This window comes from Crassostrea angulata, chromosome 1 (genome assembly GCF_025612915.1).
Source record: "Crassostrea angulata isolate pt1a10 chromosome 1, ASM2561291v2, whole genome shotgun sequence".
Taxonomy (NCBI): domain Eukaryota; kingdom Metazoa; phylum Mollusca; class Bivalvia; order Ostreida; family Ostreidae; genus Magallana; species Magallana angulata.
The window spans coordinates 53,757,518-53,780,456 of record NC_069111.1 but is presented as its reverse complement, the minus strand read 5'-3'; the positions used below and the strand labels follow the sequence as shown (position 1 = coordinate 53,780,456).

General features: G+C 34.7%; 2 protein-coding genes across 2 annotated transcripts; one reads left to right on the top strand and one right to left on the bottom strand.

The window, feature by feature from the left end:
• Nucleotides 1-80: 80 nt before the first annotated feature.
• On the bottom strand, nt 81-9,892 carry LOC128183222 (zygotic DNA replication licensing factor mcm3-like). Its single transcript, XM_052852201.1, has 20 exons — nt 9,735-9,892; nt 8,700-8,812; nt 8,459-8,581; nt 8,229-8,314; nt 6,493-6,623; nt 6,172-6,330; nt 5,867-5,946; nt 5,606-5,714; nt 5,251-5,381; nt 4,785-4,939; nt 4,293-4,501; nt 3,928-4,017; nt 3,705-3,789; nt 3,165-3,291; nt 2,719-2,872; nt 2,337-2,477; nt 1,516-1,631; nt 1,215-1,312; nt 892-1,006; nt 81-601 (listed from the first exon to the last, which is right to left on the bottom strand). The coding sequence occupies exons 1-20, from the start codon at nt 9,801-9,803 to the stop codon at nt 403-405; spliced, it is 2,490 nt and encodes an 829-aa protein (XP_052708161.1). The 5' UTR covers nt 9,804-9,892; the 3' UTR covers nt 81-402.
• Nucleotides 9,893-9,908: 16 nt separating this feature from the next.
• Nucleotides 9,909-20,680, top strand: LOC128183544 (tRNA-splicing endonuclease subunit Sen34-like). The gene is made up of 6 exons (XM_052852636.1): nt 9,909-10,098; nt 14,861-14,998; nt 15,221-15,321; nt 15,487-15,700; nt 19,481-19,639; nt 20,058-20,680. The coding sequence occupies exons 1-6, from the start codon at nt 10,023-10,025 to the stop codon at nt 20,243-20,245; spliced, it is 876 nt and encodes a 291-aa protein (XP_052708596.1). The 5' UTR covers nt 9,909-10,022; the 3' UTR covers nt 20,246-20,680.
• The last annotated feature ends 2,259 nt before the right edge of the window (nt 20,681-22,939 follow it).

Genomic DNA, 22,939 nt, shown 5'->3' with positions numbered 1-22,939 from the left:
CACTGCACACCATTATTATAATTTTTTAAATGTGTTCTACATGCACTACATATGAAATAAAATGAGGAAAAAATCTCAAATACATGAAAATTTTTCTTTAATAATTTATATCTTTTATACAAATGAAGGACATTAGTTAATCTGCTATAAATATTACAAACCGAGCATTTATTTTGTACAGCAAGATTTTGTAATCCCATCCAAAGTTCCGACTTCCAGCTCAACACCAAATAATGCATTTTGAGTTTGTATCTGTAATCAAATTTACATACTGTTTAAATCATAGTTTATTGTCAGAAAGTCCACTTGAATAAGTTCTCAATATGCAGTCAGATGTTTGGTGGCACAGTGCAAGTCCAGAGAGTACAATATTTGATCATCCTGTTCTCGACAACACTTGGATCAGATTAAGAATACAACATCATCTGCCAGCATCACTTGGTTGGCCTCCATCATTTTGTTGATGGCTTCAAATACTTCATCCTCGGAGTACTGATCTCCATAGTCTTTAGAGATTTGACCTTTGACTTTGTCAAGTGAAACTGATTGGGCATGCTCCGACTTGAAGAGATTAAACAGCGATGTTCTGAAGTTTTTCATCCTAAAATAAAAATTGTATATAAACTTAAATATCCTTGTATGTGCTGATCAGTGTTTCTTACACATGCAACAGATATTCAAATGTTTAAAGCAATTTGCTAAAGAAAATTTGCAACAGATATTCAAATGTTTAAAGCAATTTGCTAAAGAAAATTTGCAACAGATATTCAAATGTTTAAAGCAATTTGCTTAAGAAAATTTGCAACAGATATTCAAATTGTTTAAAGCAATTTGCTTAAGAAAATTTACTATCTACAAATGCTTTTGTGAGGAGTTTCTCAAGACACTTACTTTGTTTCATCAATAGCTACTCCTGTCTTGGGTGCAGGGGAATCCGTGTCCATTGACTCCTGGGTAGAAGCTTTTCCTTTCTTTTGTCTGGACTGTCTCTTTGGTTGAGACTCATCTGAGAAAAAAAAATGATGTATGTTAAAGTTTGGTGTGCAGCTGATAGAATAACAATTCTTCCACCAGACTACCAATTTCCAAGTTTCTTCAAATTAATGTGAAAATTATAAGTTTATCAAATATTGAAGAAAATACATATTTTCCCCATAATTAAAATGCTTGATCTAGCACTGGCTCATTGTTTTGGTCTGTAGAGTCCTCCTTACCTTCACTGGCCGTAGCCTCGCTCTCGTCAAAGTCGTACGGATCATACCCATCCTCTCCTTCCTTCCTTGACACTCGCTTCTCTGCGGCAGTTCTCTTTCTGGAAAAAAATCCAACAAATTTTTTTTTTTACATTTGAATTAATAACCATGATTACTGACTTGGTGCAATCTATCAATTGACAACTCCTCACAGGATTCTGAGATAAATGTCCAAGTAACAAGGAATGTCCAAGTTAAGATGAATATTTGAATTATTTGAGGAATGTCTGAATTAATAGGAATGTTCGAGTTAATGTCTTACTGTTTCTTCCTCTTGGGAACTTCTCCATCTGGCTCATCTTGGGCCTCATCTTGACTACTCTCTCCTTCTGTGTCTCCCTCTGAATTATGTCGTCTCTTTTTCTTCTTCTCCAAGACCTACAGAAGCCAGAGAGATCTTTCTTATTATTTTTTTTTTTTTTATTAAATTTTTATTGTCATTTTCATAATTATTACAAGGAATTCAAAAAGACAAAACAAATATTTATTGGCACTCACACACCCTTTCATACACTTGCACACATAAATATCAGAAACACATTCTAATTGTTTACAGGAGAATTAAATTTCAAAAATATTTTTCCAGTTTGACCATTGTTTGTCAAATTTTAACATTTCACATGATTTAATTGATATGTATCTTTCAACCTTATATTTGAAATAGATATGTTGTAATAGTCCCTTTAAGTGAGAGATCTTTCTTATTGATTGAATTTAAAAATAATCTAAGATAGGCAGTTCTTCACAGGTGGATAATAAATTTCAACATCCTCTTCAGATTATTTCATCTGTGACAAATTGCAGCTACTATCACCAATTGGTCTAGAAGGATTTACGATATCCTCAAATTCGTTTAAAATAAGGAAAATTGCCATAATTTGTGGAGTAGGAATTTAAAGAGTCACAGTTCAAAACCAACAGTTTACATACAAGTATATAGTAAAATGACTATTAATAGTGTAGTATATAAAATGATTCCAAATTTTCAGTCAAAATATTAACCAATTAAAATGAAATTTAATCTTTGAGCTAGGCAACAAATTATGGTGGAATGCAAAGTCAATGTGATTTTAATGCCCGTACCTTTTTGAAGTATGCAAACTGGATGAGTTCAATGGCTGCTTGGGCATCCTCCATGTCGACAGACTTTGAGAGTCGACATTTTGCATGGGCTGTGGAGAGACGGATCATGGTCTCCAAGGTACGGGCTGTAACAGGTGTTGTCTACAAGAATCGAACAAAATAATGAAAGATATACAACCATGCACATCTATTTACAATCTACAGGTAAAATGATGTGGAATTGTGGTCAAATTCATTGATGTCATTGGAAAATATCTCGGGTACCAATGGGTCAATGAACAGGTATCAAAGGTTAACTTAATTTCCCTATGTTCAGGTTCATCATACACATACAAATAGAACCTGACTGGCAGGGAATTGTGATGAAGTATAAATTTATTACCCTTGCAATGTTGTCATTTTGCATGTTGTCCTGACTGCGTAGCTTGGCGTACTCCTCTGCTATGTACTCCGCAGCTTCTCTGGTCAGGCTCGGCTTCAGCGCCTTCGCCACATGGATATATTTCCTCATGAACTGCATGCTGACTATCTTAAAACTGCGAAGACAGAATTTAATTTCAAACGTAAGATACACATCTTTAAAGACACTGATGTACACATCATGTACATGTATGTTTCAGGGTTTATTCAAAGCTGTTATTCTTGAAAATAAATGTGTTACAAATGTTACATGACAACCTCTACATATATAAATAGTGTATTTATTTGAGCAGGTCTACACAATTTGTATTTCATGTAAAATCCCTCTGGACATGAATCATCTGAAAAACTACCAACAGTTCTTCTGATTAATGGGTACATGTGTTAATTAACAAAGAAATGACTTACTTTTTGCCTCTGTTAGGACCATGTAAAGTCTTGTTGTGTTTTTCGTAGATCTGAGTTTCTGTGTCTTCTCGCTCTTCATTTGGGTCTGATGTAGCCAGGATCTCCACATTGCTCCCAAAAGGTAGAACTGCAATACACAAGAGAATCCTTAAATGTTAAAGGTAGAACTGCAATACACAAGAGAAAAGGTAGAACTGCAATACACAAGAGAAAAGGTAGAACTGCAATACACAAGAGAATCCTTCAATGTTCATTATCACTAAATTACAATACATTAAAAAATAGGTGAAACTGACAGTAAATAGAGTCTATCTAAATGAATTGAAGGTAGATTTATAAAGAAAGCATTTATATCCCATTTCCAAAAATTCCTGGAAAGAATGGATGCTTCATAACGAATATAAATGATTAACACCCTAACAATGGAACAGTTATAGAGTTATCTTTGGTGGCAATTAAAAATACTTTAACCAAAATAACGAAATACTCATTTATATCATAAAAATCTTCCAATCCCACAACATGTCATTATAACTGTACCTTCCCCGTCCTGCTCTCCTGGGGCCCGGTATTGATGCATCCTCAGCACATGGTCAGATACCATGCGGTCATGTTCTGGGTCCATCTGTGATGAACAAGTTAAAAAATTCTTTTCTTATTATAAATTATCCTGGCTGCTATTTGTATATTTTCTATTAAGTTGACCATTGATACCAAGAAATGTAAATGTTATTTTTTTCCTTTGTGCTTTCCAATAACTTACCTTGTCCAGAACGATGAAGAGAAGATCAAAACGAGACAGGAGAGAGTCTTGTAATCCAATGTTCTCCATTGGCGTCTTGTACTGGTCATACTGTAATAGAGAGGGGATGTTAAATTACAAGCACTGACTAACAAGGAAAAGTATCTGCAGGTGTTAATTGTACTGTTGCTGCAGCTATCAAAGTCAATACCATTAATATATCTTAAATAACATACAAATAATTCATACCATTGAATTTATGACAGAATAAGGATGTTTAAATAATATCCATCTAACCTATAATATTAAAAAGTAACAAATAATAAAAATCACAGCTGAAATATTTCTTCAAGAAAACCCCAATAAGCTTCTTGTGAGGTCCTTACCCTCCCATAGACAGGATTGGCTGCGGCCAGGACACTACACCTAGCATTCAGCTTGGCGTGGATCCCAGCCTTAGCGATTGTGACACGCCCCTGTTCCATCACCTCGTGTATGGCTGTGCGATCAATGTCAGACATTTTGTCAAACTCGTCAATACAGACCACGCCTCGGTCAGCTAGCACCATGGCACCTGCCTCTAACCGTCTCTCACCTGATGAAGAGAGAATTTGATGTTTCAGATTTAAGCAAAATGCATCTGCTAAAATAGGGAATAGATAGTTTGCCTAGTATCTTCACCACTCAATTAAACAAGTTGAATTAAATGCATCTTTTTCCATTTGTTAATAAAAAATGATGCAATTAATATATGTGCATTCATCTGTATGTAAAAATTTTTTTTGAATTGAAATCAAAGAAGTATTGTCAAATACAAAAACAAGTACATACATGTACATGACCTTGACAAAATGGCAGAGAAAATATTGCAGGCTTACCAGTCTCCTGGTCTGTGGTAACTGCAGCAGTCAGACCCACCCCTGAAGATCCACGCCCTGTAGTGGGAACAGCTCGTGGTGCAGTGTGGAGAACATAGCGCAGCATCTGAGACTTGGCAACAGATGGGTCCCCAATAAGGAGCACATTGATGTCACTGGAGAGGAAAGGAAAATATTTGAACAGGGTTGTATATATATTGGAACAATGACATGCTGGCATTTACATGAATATTAGCACAAGCACACTGATGTTCATCAAATGTTTAATATAATGTACAAATTCATAATCAGAAGAAAACTAATTGGTTTGAATGAATATCATTGGATTTGAAAGAGTAGACACAACATCTTTTAATGTTGACAAACTTGCCTAAAGCATCTATTCATACAACTCTTAATCAGAAAATCCTTATGCAATTAATAAAAAAAAAACTCAATGTACACAATCAACCATGAACTAGCATACCCTCTTATCCTGGAGCCATTGGCCAGAACCTTCTCTGTGCCTCCTAACAACATGCAAAGAACAGCTTTCTTAATGTACTCATGGCCATGAATAGATGGGGCTAGGGATCGTCCCAAAACATCAAACACATCCTAAAAACATGAAGTCAATCACTGAATTTATCCATACATCCTTGGAAAGCTCATACAAATTATGTTCAGCATTCAGTTCAATATTATATTTCTTTTTCCATGATTTAAAATAATATGTATAAAAACTAAACACATGTAAATATGCATCTGTTTATGAATCAATATCATGAAAATTGACATTCTTTATGAAATCCAAAATTTGAATTGTATAATGAAATACATACAACGTTTTTCTGTTTGCCAAACTTTTTGATTTTGGCAACATCCTCTGCTGAAAAGGAGGGTGTGACTTCTTTGCTCAAGAGTTGAATGTTGCTGGCTATTAGTATTGTTCTGTAGCAAAAACAAAGGAAGATGTCTTATCAAAAATACATGTTGGTACATATGAAGCCCACAGAAGTTCTTAACTTTTCTTGTACATGTGGAACATATGAAATTTACAATAATTTACCAATTGATTTTAAATCAATAATTTTAATGCTTACCTGAATGTACCTGTAGTGAATCCATTCTTTTTACCTGGCATACACCTGTACATTCCAATCACCTGCACTCTGTCTCCAGGCTGTAAACAGATATATTAGAACTTGTACTGTATGTATACATTTTAATGTCAGACATAAACTAGCACTTGTAGTGCTACATGTCCCAAGTAAACTATAACAAAACTTGCACTTTTAAAAATGCTTTCATTATCATCAGTGTTGGTTTTGGATATTTCAATACTACCTTGTGAAATGATTGTCTTGTACTAACAGAGCAGACTTGACCAGAACACAATCCTGCCTACCTTGCAGGCGTCCACGAGGTCGTTGTCGGCAACAATGTCCACAGAGCGGGGGAGCTGTCCGGCAGGAGCCTTCTCCGGCATTTCCTGGATACTGAAGGTCTGATGGTCCTTGTACACGGACAGTCCGTACTCCGTCTCCAGCAGGTTCCCCTCCTCATCCTGGGGACAGAGCAATCATTACTGCATGACATCGCAACATTTAACATACATGTGGCAAAGATCATTTAAGACACCTCTACCTTAACATCAGCCTTAAACTATGAGCACATTTCTTTATTAACCTGTACATGTCATTTCAAACTCTGGCTCACAAGGCTATACCTTTGTAGGGTAAGCTGCAGCGCTGGGAAAGGCATCCAGAGACGTCATGTCTGTGTACCGCCTCTCCATGGTCTTCTTGGTCACTGGACAGAAGTGGACGCTTCTCACCACCTTAGGTCGAATTAGTGAACCTTCAAATAAAAACGATTAAAATTAAAATTTGTAGAGCTGAAATGCAGAAATAATGAAAGCATTTGTTTGTAGATCAAAACACATACAATTATTTCAATTTTGATCTTGCTTATTGATTAGCTATTCAGATTACAGATAAAAAGATAATTTCAGAGTATATGTTATAACGTAAAAGCATTATCGCAAATCTTATACGGGTGTATTCGCTGCGAGTGATAAACTGATGCGTTGAGTGACGACACTATCGGGATTGCGAGTTGCAGTTATATACACAAGCATTTTCATTGGCCGTTTTAGTACCCGCCCACCCATACCTGCTGACGTGGTATTTGTGTCGTTTCTGCAATAATTGACTAAGAGTTCTCACAATAATCGCATCTTCTTTTTTTGTGTAAACAATTGTCAAAAACACGCTGTTAAAACAGGTTCAATCCCCAATTCATTTTTAAATATAATACATACTTCATCGAAAAATTCAAATCCTTTTAGCTGTTAAACGCATCAATTTAAGATGAGGCTATATTTATTTTGTTGTAGCTTATTCCAAAGAATTCACAACAGATACTGACAATAAATATTACATAGCCTATATTGCATTTTGTTGAACTTTGACTGATTAATATGACACACTTAGAACTACAAGTGTGCATGTGTTTTCAAACATACCAAAAAATTGAATTTTACGGCATGTAAACGTTTTCAATTTTGAACTGATCTGTGATCAACGTTATTTTGTAACTCACTTAGTCTGTATAAACATTCATTTTATTATATGTTCTTCGATATTAATCACACAATATTTACTTCTGATGTTGACACTGACACGCTAATCATGCTAATCGACCTCGGATTGTATAATTCACGTGCAGATCGAGTCGCCATTTTACAGTTTTCAATGTATATAAACAAACCACACTTCTTCATTTTGCGGAGCTGTTGACGATGTTTCAAAGATTTCAGTACATATTTATTGTAAATAAAACAGTGAAGACATGTGCTGTAAAACGTCTAATGGATTTCACAGCGTGTCAACCCGAATTTTCCCGTGGATCTACATTTTGCAACAAGTTTTTTATGAGGAAAAACAGTTCAACTCATGCGATTTTCCATATATACAGTATATGGTACATTATGAACGGTAACGTTAAATTTATTTGTTCACTAAACAGTTTCTGGCGATTTTTTTTCACAATGAACTGAATGACATTATTCGATAAGTACAATCTTATTCTGTGACTGATAATCTATATGCGCCGGTCCCTGCTTTTAGGGAACTTTTTCTTTTCATTAATATTTTACACATGTACGTGAACATCTCCCCGTTTGTTATCAAATAACTCTGTACGTAAATTTTAACTTGCTAGTGCAACTTTATGAGATGTTTTCTTTCTCCGACATATCTTTCCACGTGTTAGCATCATGTTCTCAACATGCATTTGATAAATGGGCGGGTCTATAAAAATGCACCAATCAGAATCTTTATTTCAAATCACGATTGAAATACACACCGATTAGAAAGTGTCATCACTCAACGCAATGCAACATCGGTCGTAGCGAATACTTTCATGTAAGATTTGCGATAATGGATTATGACTCCAACTTACATTTGGTGACAATTCCTTCCAAGCATACCATGTTGCCTAGGTAACTGGATGTTAGAGTTCGAGGTGAGACATGTTTGGCACCAAAGCTATAGAACACAAAATAATTAAAAATAAGTTCTAAACCTCAAATCTTTTGAGTCATCATGAAACCAAGTTCAGACAAACTTTGTGTGTGTGTGTGTGAGAGAGAGAGAGAGAGAGAGAGAGAGAGAGAATGAATTTTTTTTTACCTGCCCTCAAACCCGATGAAGAATTCCTCATGTTGTTTGCTGTACACAGGGTCTGCGGAGGCTACAAATTCTTTCAGGGCTTTCTGGAATGCCACCAGCTCTTCGAAAGCTTCATTTAACAAGCTGTAATCACAGATATATTTGTGAACAAAAACAAAGTCAAATGTACACAATGCAGCTACTGGGTATTTTCAATTCATGTGACACAGAAAGTTAAGTTATTCTCATATCAAACGACAACCTTTGAGCTCGTTTGGGATTTTTCTTGCGAAGATCATTGATGTTAACAACGAGACGGCACTTGTCATCTGTAATCATGTCTCTGACCTTCTGTTGATATATACCTTGATCCTCCTACAAAAAATTAATTAGTATAATCTTTATCTATAGTCTGTCCCAAATTATTGCTTCCATCAATTTTTGATGATATTTAATTAAAATACATATATCTGTGAAAGAAATACAATTGAAATCGATGAAAGGGAATATATCCAAGATATCTTCATTGAACAATTATCCCTTTTCACTCATAAAATTTCACAGGAACGAAAACAATTTTCTTACGGAGATTTGTAATGGGAAATGTTTACATCTTTTCTCCATTGGGTATACACTCGGAATACATCGCACAATTTTTAAACATTATCATCCGGGCTTATTAATGGCTGATGCAATGCAAAATCTCCGTAGACTTTCAATTTTGGGATGTGTATTGAAACCTGAAGCGGTAGAGGGGGCGCTTCAAAACAGATAATCTGGACATTTTTCATATTAGTGGATGAACTTAGTTTGAGCACAAAGGTATTTACTATTATTGAAATATCAAGCAAAAAGTGGTGGAAGCAAAAACTCGGGACAGAGTATAGAAGTGATCATGGCAGATTAACACAAAATTAGATATTTGCAGTGTTTGTAGCTGGTTAGGATTTGACATAGGATCAGAAAGTCAAATACGTTCAATTTGAAGAGACTGGAATATATGTCAAATATGCAGATCTATATTTTTTTTGGGGGGGGGGGGGGGAGGGGAGGTTTCCCCCCTGGAAAACTCAATGTCGAATTGTTCTTTATTTTGCATGGTTAAATTATCCAAAATATGGCTATAAAACATGTAAAAAGCTTTAATATTTTTTTAAGAGTTATGAAGTTAAAATCAGCTGCTATTGTTAGGCAAATTAAGTAAGCATTTATTTTAGACTTTTGTACACAGGAAACTGACGTTTTGTTGTATGATATTAATTCATGGTTGCAATCCTGTAAACAAATCAGCACTTACCCCATCATCTAGGAAATCTACATACTCTCTCTGGATATCAATCAAGCGCTGATCAATATCAGTTGCCATATTTCCTTCTCCTTTACTCAGTTTTTCCCTCCCTGCTTTGTTGACAATGTGCTTCTTTCGCGCCGTTTCAATCACGTGACTTTATTTTTCGGCAATACCTCGGACGTTATCTCAGGTGCTCGAAATTCCAAGATGGCTGCGCCCATGAAAATACCGAAGTTATTTAGATTCCCAATATTTATGAATTGATTATAAACATAGAGTGCATTATGTGAGGAAATGTGTAACATGTCAGCTACAAAACCAATCAAAGTTTATTTACAAAATGACAAGCCCCTAATTTGGAGTTCTACAGGTATTTTTAACACGTATTTATAAAATGAAAACATATATCAATGTATACTTTTTTTTAAGTGGCTCTTCCGTTGGGTTAGGACATGGAAAATATCCATCATTGAAAATCTCTTTACACTGAGACTTTCTCAATTAGCAAGTTGATCTGATCGCAATTGACAACAATTCCTGTGCACATCTCTCCACCGACAAAACGTAGGCTACGGTTATTCCAAAAGTTTGCATACCTGTTAACCTTTCGAAGCTGCTATGTGGGAGAATCTCCCCCTTACCAACTTGGCTAAGGGGGAGATTTTGCGTAAACGACGTTTTTTCACGTGAAATACTGCTATAGATACCTTATTTTACCATTGTAATTAATGCATTTGCAATCATTATAAATTTTGTTATTTCTATGAACACCAGTGTGCAATTACAACTTGTGTTGTGTTCAGAAAACTATTAATTTGTTTGCATAGTACAATACAAGAAGTCAATAGTGCCACTTTTTATATTAAGTCTTCTTATTGTTGAGTATTGAACCATCACTACATGCTGACATCTAGGGTAAACACAGAAAATCTATTTTGCGTATTTTGAATATGCAGTGAAACCCAGTTAAGAAAATACCAGTAAATAATATTCATTAAAATTATTTTTTGCCTTATATGTAGGAAAGATTTTTTATTCACAAGACAACATGTATTTCTCCAGTATCTTTAAAAATGATCTCTGTTGTAATGTCTATAGCATCCCTGTAATTCATAGTACCGGTACTTTAAACTTTAAAAACTGTTGTGAAATGCTTTTACACCCTTTTCTCGAGCTTCACTTTTATCGGTAGCTTGTATAAACACTCAGTGTTCCAAACTCACTTTGATTTTTACCGACCGTGCTGTCCAGACAGAATTAGTCACGACTCACTGCACGTGGCTTGGGTGCTTTACCTGTGCACCTGTTAAGTGACACCACTGGCTGTGTATTGTTTTCTATGGTGTTACAGAATAAAATCAAGATGTTTTAAGCTTTCACTTATTTTTATGCATAACTAAATACGTAACTGATTCAAGTCAAAACCGGAAGTAATCGTAAAAAGTAAACTGGACTATAACATGTCATACTATGATCACGGTAGACAGTACTTGGATGGATTTTGATATAGTCAAGCTACACAGCAGCTTTTTTAACTCAAAATCTGAGAAAAACCCGCAGTGGTTGTTGAAATTTGCATGTAAAGATTCATAATTGGGAGGGGGGGGGTATGGGGAAGACACATACGATTGCCGGAGAAAAATGTCTCCCGCGCGGGAGATAGGTTGGATGCGGGAGATCTTATATTTTAAAGCCGTTTTGCGGGAGTCTCCCGCGCAATGCGGGAGGGTTAACAGGTATGAGTTTGTCTACCTGGTGTATTTGTGACTTTAAAAACAATGAATAAATGAGAGTAGTTTGAAGGCTGTACATCAATGTACACTTATGCACCAGTGTTTAGCTTCCCAAGGATGATGAGTAAATATAGACACAAAAATCAAAAAATATACATACCAACTGTATAAATTGCAGGGAAATCCTGTTTATAAGGATAAGAAATGCAAATATAATTTACTTATTAATGAACTTCCATAGTGGCGTGATTGCTTTCTGGATAGAAAGAAGTATAGCGCCTTTTCCCATTATTTCGCCAACACCTGTGTTTAGACGGAAAGTACCTGTTGCTAAAAATAGCTTCAGGTACCTAGCTGTCGCAATATAATTTTCGAAACCTGATAGACTGTACTGATTTTATAATGGTGTCTGTATCAACTGATTTGTCATAAATTTGGAAAACTCTGTGTATAAAAGTATTAAGTTGATATTCTGAACCGTGATAAGTTCAAGCAAAGTGAAATGGATATAAGTGTAAATAGAGTACATGTACAGTGTTAATGAAGAGAACTGTTTATACTGGGTGTACTCATACTCAGATTGAATTAAACAAGATAATTTAAAAAAAAAAACCCAGAAGGTTAGATACGTGTAACTTGAATTTCTCTATTCTGTTCATGTTTCATTTTAAGTGAAAAAAAATTACTACTTAGTGGATTCGATCCAGCGACCACAAAATCAAAAAGACCTCCGCGTTACCACTAGGCCACGCATCTAACATTTTCAACAGATTCATTTTCAATATATATGGCTATAAACATGATTGTATTATAAAAGACTCAAATTGAAATATTTGTCTAATTTTCAGTAAGAAGACCACGTTAAACCAAAACTAATTCAATGTAAACGTGTACTACAATACCTGTAGAACATAATTTTAATCGGGTGTCTTTGGGTTAGAGTGGTTCAAATTTTCAAATATCCAATTTTTTATCGTATACTAACTACTTTCCTATATATCCCTAACAAAACCTGAATATTTAAATGATGTCGTGTAAGATAATTAAGACTCTTAGAGCATGGTGATTGTGTAATTTGCGTTTCTTTGAATATGTTTAAACTAAATATTGTATAATATTGAAAATGTCTGATGTTTGCAAAAGGCTATATTTGAGGCCAAATTGTATATTAAATGCGACATACCTCTTTTGATCTGTTCTTGTGCGAAAGTTCTCCTTTCCAACTTGGAGTCCCAAAGGGGTAGCTGATATATATATTTTCTGAGCTACATTGGGAACCAGAAATCCAAGGCCTTTTATAGAATGATCCTGAATTTATTGTATAAATGGTTTTCACAAGTGATCTATAATCATATACAATTATAATATTATTAAAACACTCTCATTCTCTGCATTCACTCATTAAATTTATCATTAGATAGATGGTATTTGAATTACATAAATTTAACTAAAATAACTCACCATGTATAACAGGGATTTAGGACTAATAAATATTGTAAACGTACTACATTTGGCGGTGTATTCTATTTCGCGCTTTTGGTGGAATGCGGCCCTCCGCTAAATCAAGTACATCGCTAAATGCCATACATCTATGTATAAGAATAGTCACATTCAGGAATAAGCTAATTCAAATCCACGCCAACTTGTTCGAAAACTAATTTTCGCCAAATATCGTACACGCCAAATACAATACGTATACAGTAGTTAGTCGAGTTGACGAGCTATAAAGCAGACATCAACCGTCTGTCTCGTGTGGCGTCATGATATTAATTCTTGAAGTTCATGATATGAATTTGTTTATATAAACTAACATGTGCACTCACTTAAATGCGAGAAACCACCTATCCACCCCCCAAACGCAATCACTTGACTTCTTGTACGTTTATACTATAAACGAATGTATGAATGAAGCAGTGTGAATGGAAACATATGAATAATGGGAAATGAAAACATGAATGTTGAAATGAATAATGTAATTATGAATAATAATTAACTAAAATGATTAATTCTGTGACAGAAGGATGGTCAAGGTGCAAAAAAAAAGCAGAGGAGATGCTAATCTAATGAAAATCTTGCTCTATCATACATTAAATATTATACAAAATGAAAATAATGTTAAAATGTTAATAATTTTATAATACAATTGAGGAAAGTTTTATAAATATAATACCAGTAATAAGGAATATTCATTAGGGCCCCGCAAGGATTTGCGGGTGCCCTATAGTAATCACTCTGTCCGTCCGTCCTTCTGTCCGTCCGTCTGTCACTCTTCCGTCCACAAATTCCCTGTTTTTTCTAATAACTTTTTTTATGGTTGCCCAATCAAGTTCAAACTTGGTATGGTAGTTCAGTAGGCAGAAATACATATTCTGGTGCTAAGTTTGGTTCTCTTTGTCTTCTGGTTTGGAGCTGGGGTGGTGGGGTAGATTCCTTAACTATGCATAAGAATGAATGGGCAAAGAGAGATAACTGCTGAGAATGAATGGGCAAAGAGAGATAACTGCTGAGAATGTTACCATTGTATACATGGAAGGCTGTGCAATTTTTGTCCTTTGGGATTAAATTACCTTCCAAAGGAAGAAAATCCTAAGCTTTATCTTTATCTGTCACATTGAGATTAATAACTGCACTGCTTTTTGAATGATGTGTAGTATTGAGTACATTCTTTGAAATATGGATTTAAAATTATATAATATTCATACTTTATTTTGGTTAAAATACCGTACACAATGATTTATGATAATTTTATTGAATTCTAAAATCAAGATATATATTAAGATATCCTTTTTCACTATTTTATTTTTTTATTATTTATTTTATTTTTTTCTGCCTTAAGGTACCTCACTACACCTAGACTTGTACTTTTTAAGACACTACGTCACAAGATGGCGATTCAAATGTCTTGTTAAACTGTTTCTATCGTTCAAATGGGTTAATTATCTTGCCTGCTGCAGAAAATTTAGAGGCTTATCTATATTAATATAGAGAGGTGAAAAAAACTTTGAATTTCATCCTGTTTATATTAACAAGATGAAAAATAAATGCCCAACTTCAAAACAAACATCAGTTGCAGGCAAAGGTGTTCATTAATCTTCATATGACAGATAGAGATAAGTCTCTAAATTTTCTGCAGCAGGCAAGATAATTAATCCCAGGGGCCCTTCCTGACTGGTCAGTTTTCTAGTTCTATTAGAAATCATTATTGAATGCTATTAGGTGATGATTATTGTCGAGGCATGATCAAATCTCACAATAAGCTTTTCTGGCTTTATTGGATTGTATCCATCTGCAACAAAAATTATCACCTCATAATCATGATAATGCTCAAGACTGATTTCTTATTTCTAAATAAAAGGTCTAAAACATAAATTTATGAATATTTATTTTCCATGTTAAAAGATGCTGTCAAAATACGAGAGGAGTGGAGGATTGTTGGGTGTCTGATTGGATGCTTGCCTCGACTACCCAGACAAAACAACCATCTTGGTTTACCCCTTCAACTTTCTAAAGAAGAAGTTACTCTCTTGCTTGAAAAAGGTACATGAAATCATAAATAGGTAATTTTTGTAGAAATTGTTTAAAATTCAAATGAATTAGAATAAAAAATTTAATTGAATGAAGTGTATGAAAACTCAAGCATAATGAACTTGTTATTTTGAATATTCAGAAAGAGTAACATCAGTGTTATCCAAAGGCACTCAAGACTGTGTAATTTGTACATGTATTATGAGTTTGTAATGCATGCAAAATTATAAATAGGTGCAATATTGCTTCTGAATGATGCTACTGGATTAAAGGAACCTAGTGAAAAGGAACGGGAGGAGTTTATTGAGTACAGGGAAGCCAGCTACCAATCACAGGTGCTATCTCTAGTGAATAATGTCTACCAATCCCAACTTAAACAACAACACAATCTCCTGGGCCCTACATATCATTTTGATAATTTGGTTCTATAAACATGACTCATTAACCTTGATATAATGGATTTCTTTGTACTTATCACAATATGATGTTATCTGGGACAGGTGGATCTGTTTCGAGCAGAGAGGAAGAAGGAAATCTACCAAAACATGGCAAACATAATAGAGGGGAAAAAGGCAAAGGCTCAAAAGGAAGAGAAAAAGGACTCAAGTGAAGCAACAGAGCCATCGGAAAAAGAAGAGGACTTCAGTATTGATGTAGACAAAGTGCCTATCCCTCCAATACCCAGAAAGTTCAGCCTTGTCCAGATATTTACCGGTACATGTTCTGGCAGAATGACAAAATATATGATTTTAAGGTGGCTCAGTTTCTCAAACCAGCAGAAAATTACTTGATTATGAAAGATAGCATGATGAATAAGAAGTATATGACCTAAATAGGTGAAAAAAAAATTGGATATACATGTTAGAAGTACATGTATTATTTTTAAAAAATGATTTAATAAATATAAACAAAAGCCCCAGGCGGATTCAAACTTTTGATCTGCAGTTCACAAGTCCGATATTTTAACTGCTGAGCTATGATGATAGACAACTGATTTGAGTGATACAAACAGTTTAACAAAACATTTTAATCGCCATCTTGTGACATAGTGTCTTTAAAAACATGTCTTGGTATTGTGAGGTACCATAAATGACCATATTGTATATTCTTCCAGGTAAATACTACTATATAAATGGTACAAATAATGTCTTTCTGTGAGAGACTGAATTACTTGTAATATGTTTTGTTGAAATCCACCGTTAGCTGTACATACATATACATTCTTTGGACATGGCCCAACTCACAAAAGTTTGCCCTGGTGTGAGGATAATCTTTACATATGTATTTCGAATTGAAAGAGGGGAGGGGGTTGGCATTTGTGTCTCAAATACAATATTATTATTAAGGCCAAAAAAAATTAATCATTAGTTTCTCGGGCCAAAATTTTGAAAATTTGATGAGGCAGGCAGGGTTTTTTTTTTTTTTTTTTTTTTTTTTAAAGACAAAATTTACAATGACGTTAACCCATATTTTATGATTTATTTGTGTACTCATCAGCAGATATTCATCAAGCTGATACATTGGCAAAGTTTAAATATTTGTTTTAATTTGTTCTTTTTAGCTGTTTCTGTTTCCTTATCAAAGGTTGAGTTTTTGCAATTGAACAAACATGACAAATGGTTTGTGCCCCTGCTTCATTTTGCAGCCCATCTTTCCCCTCCACATAACAACACAAGTCTGAACTGAAATAGGGGAATTTCTATGGCATTTCACTAGTTGAATTTGCCATATAAAAATTTATCAAGTAAAGCATTCATTTGGGGTGTTTTCTTTTTAATCTCCAGTGCCTTGAGGACAGAAATCAAGCAAAAGTAAATTAGTCATCATAAAATTCTCAAACAATACAATTGTCCTTTATTCCTGCTATTAGGCAATATCACAGAGGCTTCAATTTCTTAAGATAACAGAGAAATTTCAGTGGTAGTGTTAACAGGGACCAATTTACCTAGAGCAAACTTAGTTTAGGAAGACTTCATTTCTGAAATTCTCCCTCACAGAAAAGTAGGGAGGAATTTGAGAAATCAGGTAGACTTCCATTCTTTGAAAATGGCATAATGCTAATGATAATACATGTATAGAATATACAGATTCAACCTTAATTTAAATTGGATTAAAAGCAAGTCAATTAAAAATAAAACAACCCCTTAAAAAATTAAAATCTTATCCATTTTTTAAAATTTAATTCATTATATGTATTCATACATTTTGTAGATGAAATGTTTCGTAATTGTGTTGGCTAAATGACAAACGAAATCAGTCTATGTGTTTCAGTGTATTTTGGAGGTATTAGTCCAACCCTTTGACCCAATTACAACCGTCATATAGTTTGATCTGTTTTATTTTAAAGATAACTGTAGACAAACGGTTTTAAGATTATTTTAGCACGAGCTTGGCAGAGTTATTAACTAATTACATGTTACTAACTAATTGTAATATCAGCACCTAAAGTTATAAACATCGGTTGTAATTTTCAGTGCACAGTATGAGAATGCATCAACCGTAGTTATAACCTCTAAAAATAAGCCAGTCGCTAGTTATTAATCACAACAAGATTTAAATTAGGCTATGAAAATGTCTTTTGAATTAGATGATTATCATTTTATTGCTTTTGGGGTTAACTTTCACGATCGTAAACTCAGAATACAGGGCAACTTCAACCTCTCTTTCTGAGGAAATTCTGGCGAAGTTACCGACCACAAAACGAGTACTTATATTTACATAAACTTGTATTTAGCCCAAGTAGCCCCCTAGGTTGGTCAATAGGTAGATGTGTCAGATAAAATAACGTTTTTACTGACATAGTCAAGCCTTTATTCTGTAGATATGGCCAGAAATTAGTCCTGACTTTTACCCCATTTCATTTGTAACCAGTAACAAGGCACTGTTTTCTGGTGACAAAAGTAACATATAATACAAAACTGATTATTTTCTTTCAGCTGGATGGCTTAATTTCATCCAGTAACAATGGTTACAGCTATATTCTATTGGTGACAAAAGGTAACAGAGGTGACGAGCCTTTTTCTGTTTAGCAGGGGGTCTTATTTTATGTGGTTACAATGGTTACAGCTATATTCTCTTTGTGACAAAAGGTAACAGAGGTGACAAGCATTTTTCTGTTAAGCAGGGGGTCTTATTTTATTTGGTTACATTGGTTACAATGGTTACAGCTATATTCTCTTTGTGACAAGAGGTAATAGAGGTGACGAGCATTTTTCTGTTTAACAGAGGGTCTTATTTTATTTGGTTACAATGGTTACAGCTATAATCCATTGGTGACAAGAGGTAACAGAGGTGACGAGCATTTTTCTGTTTAACAGATGGGTCTTATTTTATTTGGTTACAATGGTTACAGCTATAATCCATTGGTGACAAGAGGTAACAGAGGTGACGAGCATTTTTCTGTTTAATAGAGGGTCTTATTTTATTTTATTACAATGGTTACAGCTATATTCTATTGGTGACAAGAGGTAACAGAGGTGACGAGCCTTTTTCTGTTTAGCAGGGGGTCTTATTTTATGTGGTTACAATGGTTACAATGGTTACAGCTATATTCTATTGGTGACAAGAGGTAACAGAGGTGACAAGCCTTTTTCTGTTTAGCAGGGGGTCTTATTTTATTTGGTTACAATGGTAACAGCTATATTCTCTTTGTGACATAGGGTAACAGTGGTGACAGTCATTTGCATGATTTACAGGGGGTCTTTTTTTAAATTGGTAACATTGGTTACAATGGTTACATAACCCTAACCCTAAACTAACCCTAATTCAACCCTAACCCTAAACTAGCTCTAATCCTAACCCCTAACCAAAACCCTAACCCTAACCCTAAACTAACCCTAAACCAAACCTAACTCTGTTTTGTAACCAATGTTACCAGTAACCACTGTAACCTGTCAAAAGTACATCAAAGTTTGAAAATCATTCATAATCAAACATTGTGACCGATGTAACCAATGTTACTGGTTACAAATAGAAAGGGGTAAAAGTCAGGACTAATTTCTGGCCATATATGTTATTCTGAGCGTTTGTTTACATTGATTTTATAAAAGAGAAAACCGATATTGATAAGATATGAAAAATCCGGAAAAATAACGATAAAAAAGTTTGATGCGGCGATGATTTTACTGATGCGGCGGTGCCTGAGAAACAAATCATTAATTTTTTTTGGCCTAATGACTCATCTAGTTTTAGGTATGAATTAAAAAGCAAAACATGTACAGTCAAACTTCATCAACTCGAACTAGATGAGACTGTTAAAAAACTTTGATATATCTGAGTATTCAAGATATTGAGGGTAAAATACTTAAAATATAAGGGGTTGGGACTTACAAATCACTACGACATATCCATTGTATTCGAGATATCAGTGTTCGAGATATCGAAGTTCAACTGTATTATTAATCATCCTCTTCATGAGATATACCTATACTATATACCATATGTTGCCATATACCATATGTTGCATGAGTTAGACCTTGTTTTCAAACATTTCAGAATCCCCCTATCGGCTGGATCAAGAAATTCCTGCTGAGTGGTCACATCCAGAGAGCAAGCAGGAGCAACTGAGATATCATGTGTACAGAGACTTGTGGAACCAGGGCTTCTTCCTTTCAAATGGCAGCAAGTTTGGAGGAGATTTTCTGGTTTACCCAGGTAATGGAATCATTGGGCCAAAAGGTTCATCCTGTTTTAGCATACTAGTATGGCTTGATCCTCATACCCGACTCTACCTACTGATGTCTGATAATGTACTCTCTTTTATGTTTCCTAGTGATTTAAAAGAGAATTACTGAAATTGATTTTTTGATAACTAAAAATCAGCTATTTCTAACTATTGTTTTGATTTGTACAGTTGTAAATTGTAATCGGTGTTACCAATCTTCTTCTGATATCTAATGAACCTTTTGATATATAATGGACCTTTGATATCTATAAATGAACCTTCCTTTAAAATATAATGAAATAGCTGTGAGATCTATGTTTTTGTTTTTTATTACCTCAGCTGATATCTAACAAATTACAATAGCAGCTGTAGCTTCACTGATATCTAAATAGGTGATTTTATTTACAGGCGACCCCTCTAGATATCATTCTCATTACATTGTAATTTGCATCCCACATGATAAACCAATGTCTGCCCTGGACATTGTGAGAATGGGAAGACTTGGATCCAATGTAAGGAAAACAGTGTTAATGTGTTCCCAGGACTGCAATCAAAGGATTTCTTATATATCACTGCAATGGAGTGGGATCAGCTGATATCTCTTCAATATCTGATATATTAAAGGACAACATCCAACCATTGTCTGTGGAGTTATTGCTAAATTATATGTAAGATATCTCACTATTAGTTAGTGGTACTTAGCAATGACCATTGTGGTTTTGTAAAGTATTTACCACAACATTTATCCTAATGAATGCATGTACTCGATGGCTTATGCGGCTGGAACAACACTAGATGTCATGTGAATACTTTCCTTATTCTATTTAGAATGAAGATTTTTAAAAATTTTGAGATATTGAGTGGTTGAATTAACATATAGTGTTAAGAACTGTAGATTGGAATCCCAAGGAGGCTGCTGTAATCAGAACTGGTTCGTGACAGGGAACTCAGTGGGTCTGTACATTTATACAGAGTAGTGATATTATTGCTGTGCATGACGTTGATTTAATAAAGCTGTGTAACAAACATTAGACCAGGACTACCTTATATTTAATAATTAGAGATACTGTAAATCAACTTTTATTTGTGAGGACTTTATTTCGTGATTTACTTCCAATAAACTGGTCTGTGAAGACTAATGTTAAGGGACCAAGCCTTATCCAGACCCTTCTTAATATAACAAACATATATTGAGCTGAGCTGAAAGCTCAAGTGAGCTATTCTGATCACATTTTGTGTCGTCCGTCTGTCTGTAAACTTTTCACATTTTCAACATCTTCTCAAGAACCACTGGGCCAATTTTAACCAAACTTGGCACAAAGCATCCTTAGCCTAAGGAAATTCAAAGTTGTGAAAATTAAGGATCACGCCCTTTTGCAAAGGGAGATAATTAGGAATTTATGAACAATTTTGAGAAATTTTCAAAAATCTTCTTCTCATGAACCATAAAACCAGGAAAGCTGAAACTTGTGTGGAAGCATCCTCAGGTAGTGTAGATTCAAAGTTGTGAAAATCATGACCCCCGGGGGTAGGGTGGGGCCACTATGAGGGGTTGAAGTTTAACATATAAATATATAGAGTAAATCTTTAAAAATCTTCTTCTCAGAAACTAATCAGCCAGGAAAGCTGAAACTTGTGTGGAAGCATTCTCCAGTAGTGTAGATTCAAAGTTGTGAAAATCATGACCCCCGGGGGTAGGATGGGACAACAATAGGGAGGGTTGAAGTTTAACATAGGAATATATAGAGTAAATCTTTAAAAATCTTCTTCTCAGAAACTAATCAGCCAGAAAAGCTGAAACTTGTGTGGAAGCATTCTCCGGTAGTGTAGATTCAAAGTTGTGAAAATCATGACACCCGGGGATAGGATGGGGCCACAATAGGGAGGGTCGAAGTTTAACATAGGAATATATAGAGTAAATCTTTAAAAATCTTCTTATCAGAAATTAATCAGCCAGGAAAGCTGAAACTTGTGTGGAAGAATTCTCAGGTATTGTAGATAAACAATTGTGAAAATCATGACTCCAGGGGGTAGGGTTGGGCCACAATGGGGGGGTCAAAGTTTAATATAGGAATATAAAGAGTAAATCTTTGAAAATCTTCCTCTCAGAAACTAATCAGCCAGGAAAGCTGAAACTTGTGTGAAAGCATCCTCAGGTAGTGTAGATACAAAGTTGTGAAAATCATGATCCCCAGGGGTAGGGCAGCCGTAGGGCCACAATGGGGGTCAAAGTTTAACAAAGGAATATATAGAGTAAATCTTTAAAAGTCTTCTTCTTGGAAACTAATCAGCCAGATGATTCTTTATAATTGTTAAAGCAGCTTGGTCCGATTTTATATCAAATTTTATGCACGCTTTTAAACGATGGCTATGCTTAGTATATGTATGATAATAGACATTGCAGTAGTTTTACCCTTCAATTATGCCAAATTTCAATGAAGAAAAATACGTATAAAATTTGCTAACAAAACAAACGACATTAAAAGGTACCGCGTTATTTCGCCTCATGTCAAATTTCACCCCCGACGACGAGACGGGTATGGTTGTATTACGACTTTGACATTGCTTTCAATAAAGGTTGAAATGATTAGACAAATTACAAATAAACATGTGTACGTTTTGTTCGCTAATATTTCCAAAGTCTGCTTTCTTTACAATCGATGCATAGCATGCGAGTTGAATAACCCCAATCATTCAGGGGACGAAACCAAGAGGTTTCCTTTTCTAAACATTCCCGTGATGCATTTTGGTTTGTTTTTTCGTTTGCCCAAAGAGAAATTATTTTTATTTGCTTTGAATATTTCTAACTTTGAAAGAAGACTGATTCTGCTGGTGTAAATAGGAGAAAGTCCATAACTTTCTAAGATAAATGATTTGTATGGAAAAAATTTTGATACTGTAATTACAAAAAAATCGGACCAAGCAGCTTTAAGATTTTGGCCCCAGGACAATTCTTTGGCCTCACAAGAAGGTTCAGAGTTTGATGTAGGTTTATATCCCATATATAAACTACCGTATTGTTAAGGATCGTTTTGAAAACTGCAATACTCAACATGTGATAGGACTATAAAACCATCCTGTTAGAAAAGGGACTTATGATTATAAACATAAGAATATCCAGGGGGAAAAATGGATTTTATTTATACAGAATTGGAGAGTTAAATTATTAAATGCAGCTTCTAAACTTCTTTTAATATAGCAGTTTATTTGTGAGCTTAAACCGAAAAGGGGAGGACATGGTATATTTTTTTTTTCTCTGAATGAATTTTAACACTTGAAAGAAAAACAAC

What these genes read in the sequence shown, in the direction of transcription:
- LOC128183222 (XM_052852201.1), bottom strand. Translation starts at nt 9,803, where the DNA reads ATGGCAACTGATATTGATCAGCGCTTGATTGATATCCAGAGAGAGTAT. An exon ending in GGTCCTAACAGAGGCAAAAA is followed by an intron (nt 2,873 to 3,164) that starts GTAAGTCATTTC and finishes CTGTCTTCGCAG; the next exon opens with TTTTAAGATAGTCAGCATGC. An exon ending in GTAGCTATTGATGAAACAAA is followed by an intron (nt 602 to 891) that starts GTAAGTGTCTTG and finishes TTTTTATTTTAG; the next exon opens with GATGAAAAACTTCAGAACAT.
- LOC128183544 (XM_052852636.1), top strand. Translation starts at nt 10,023, where the DNA reads ATGTGTAACATGTCAGCTACAAAACCAATCAAAGTTTATTTACAAAAT. An exon ending in CCTAATTTGGAGTTCTACAG is followed by an intron (nt 10,099 to 14,860) that starts GTATTTTTAACA and finishes CCATGTTAAAAG; the next exon opens with ATGCTGTCAAAATACGAGAG. An exon ending in AAGCCAGCTACCAATCACAG is followed by an intron (nt 15,322 to 15,486) that starts GTGCTATCTCTA and finishes TATCTGGGACAG; the next exon opens with GTGGATCTGTTTCGAGCAGA.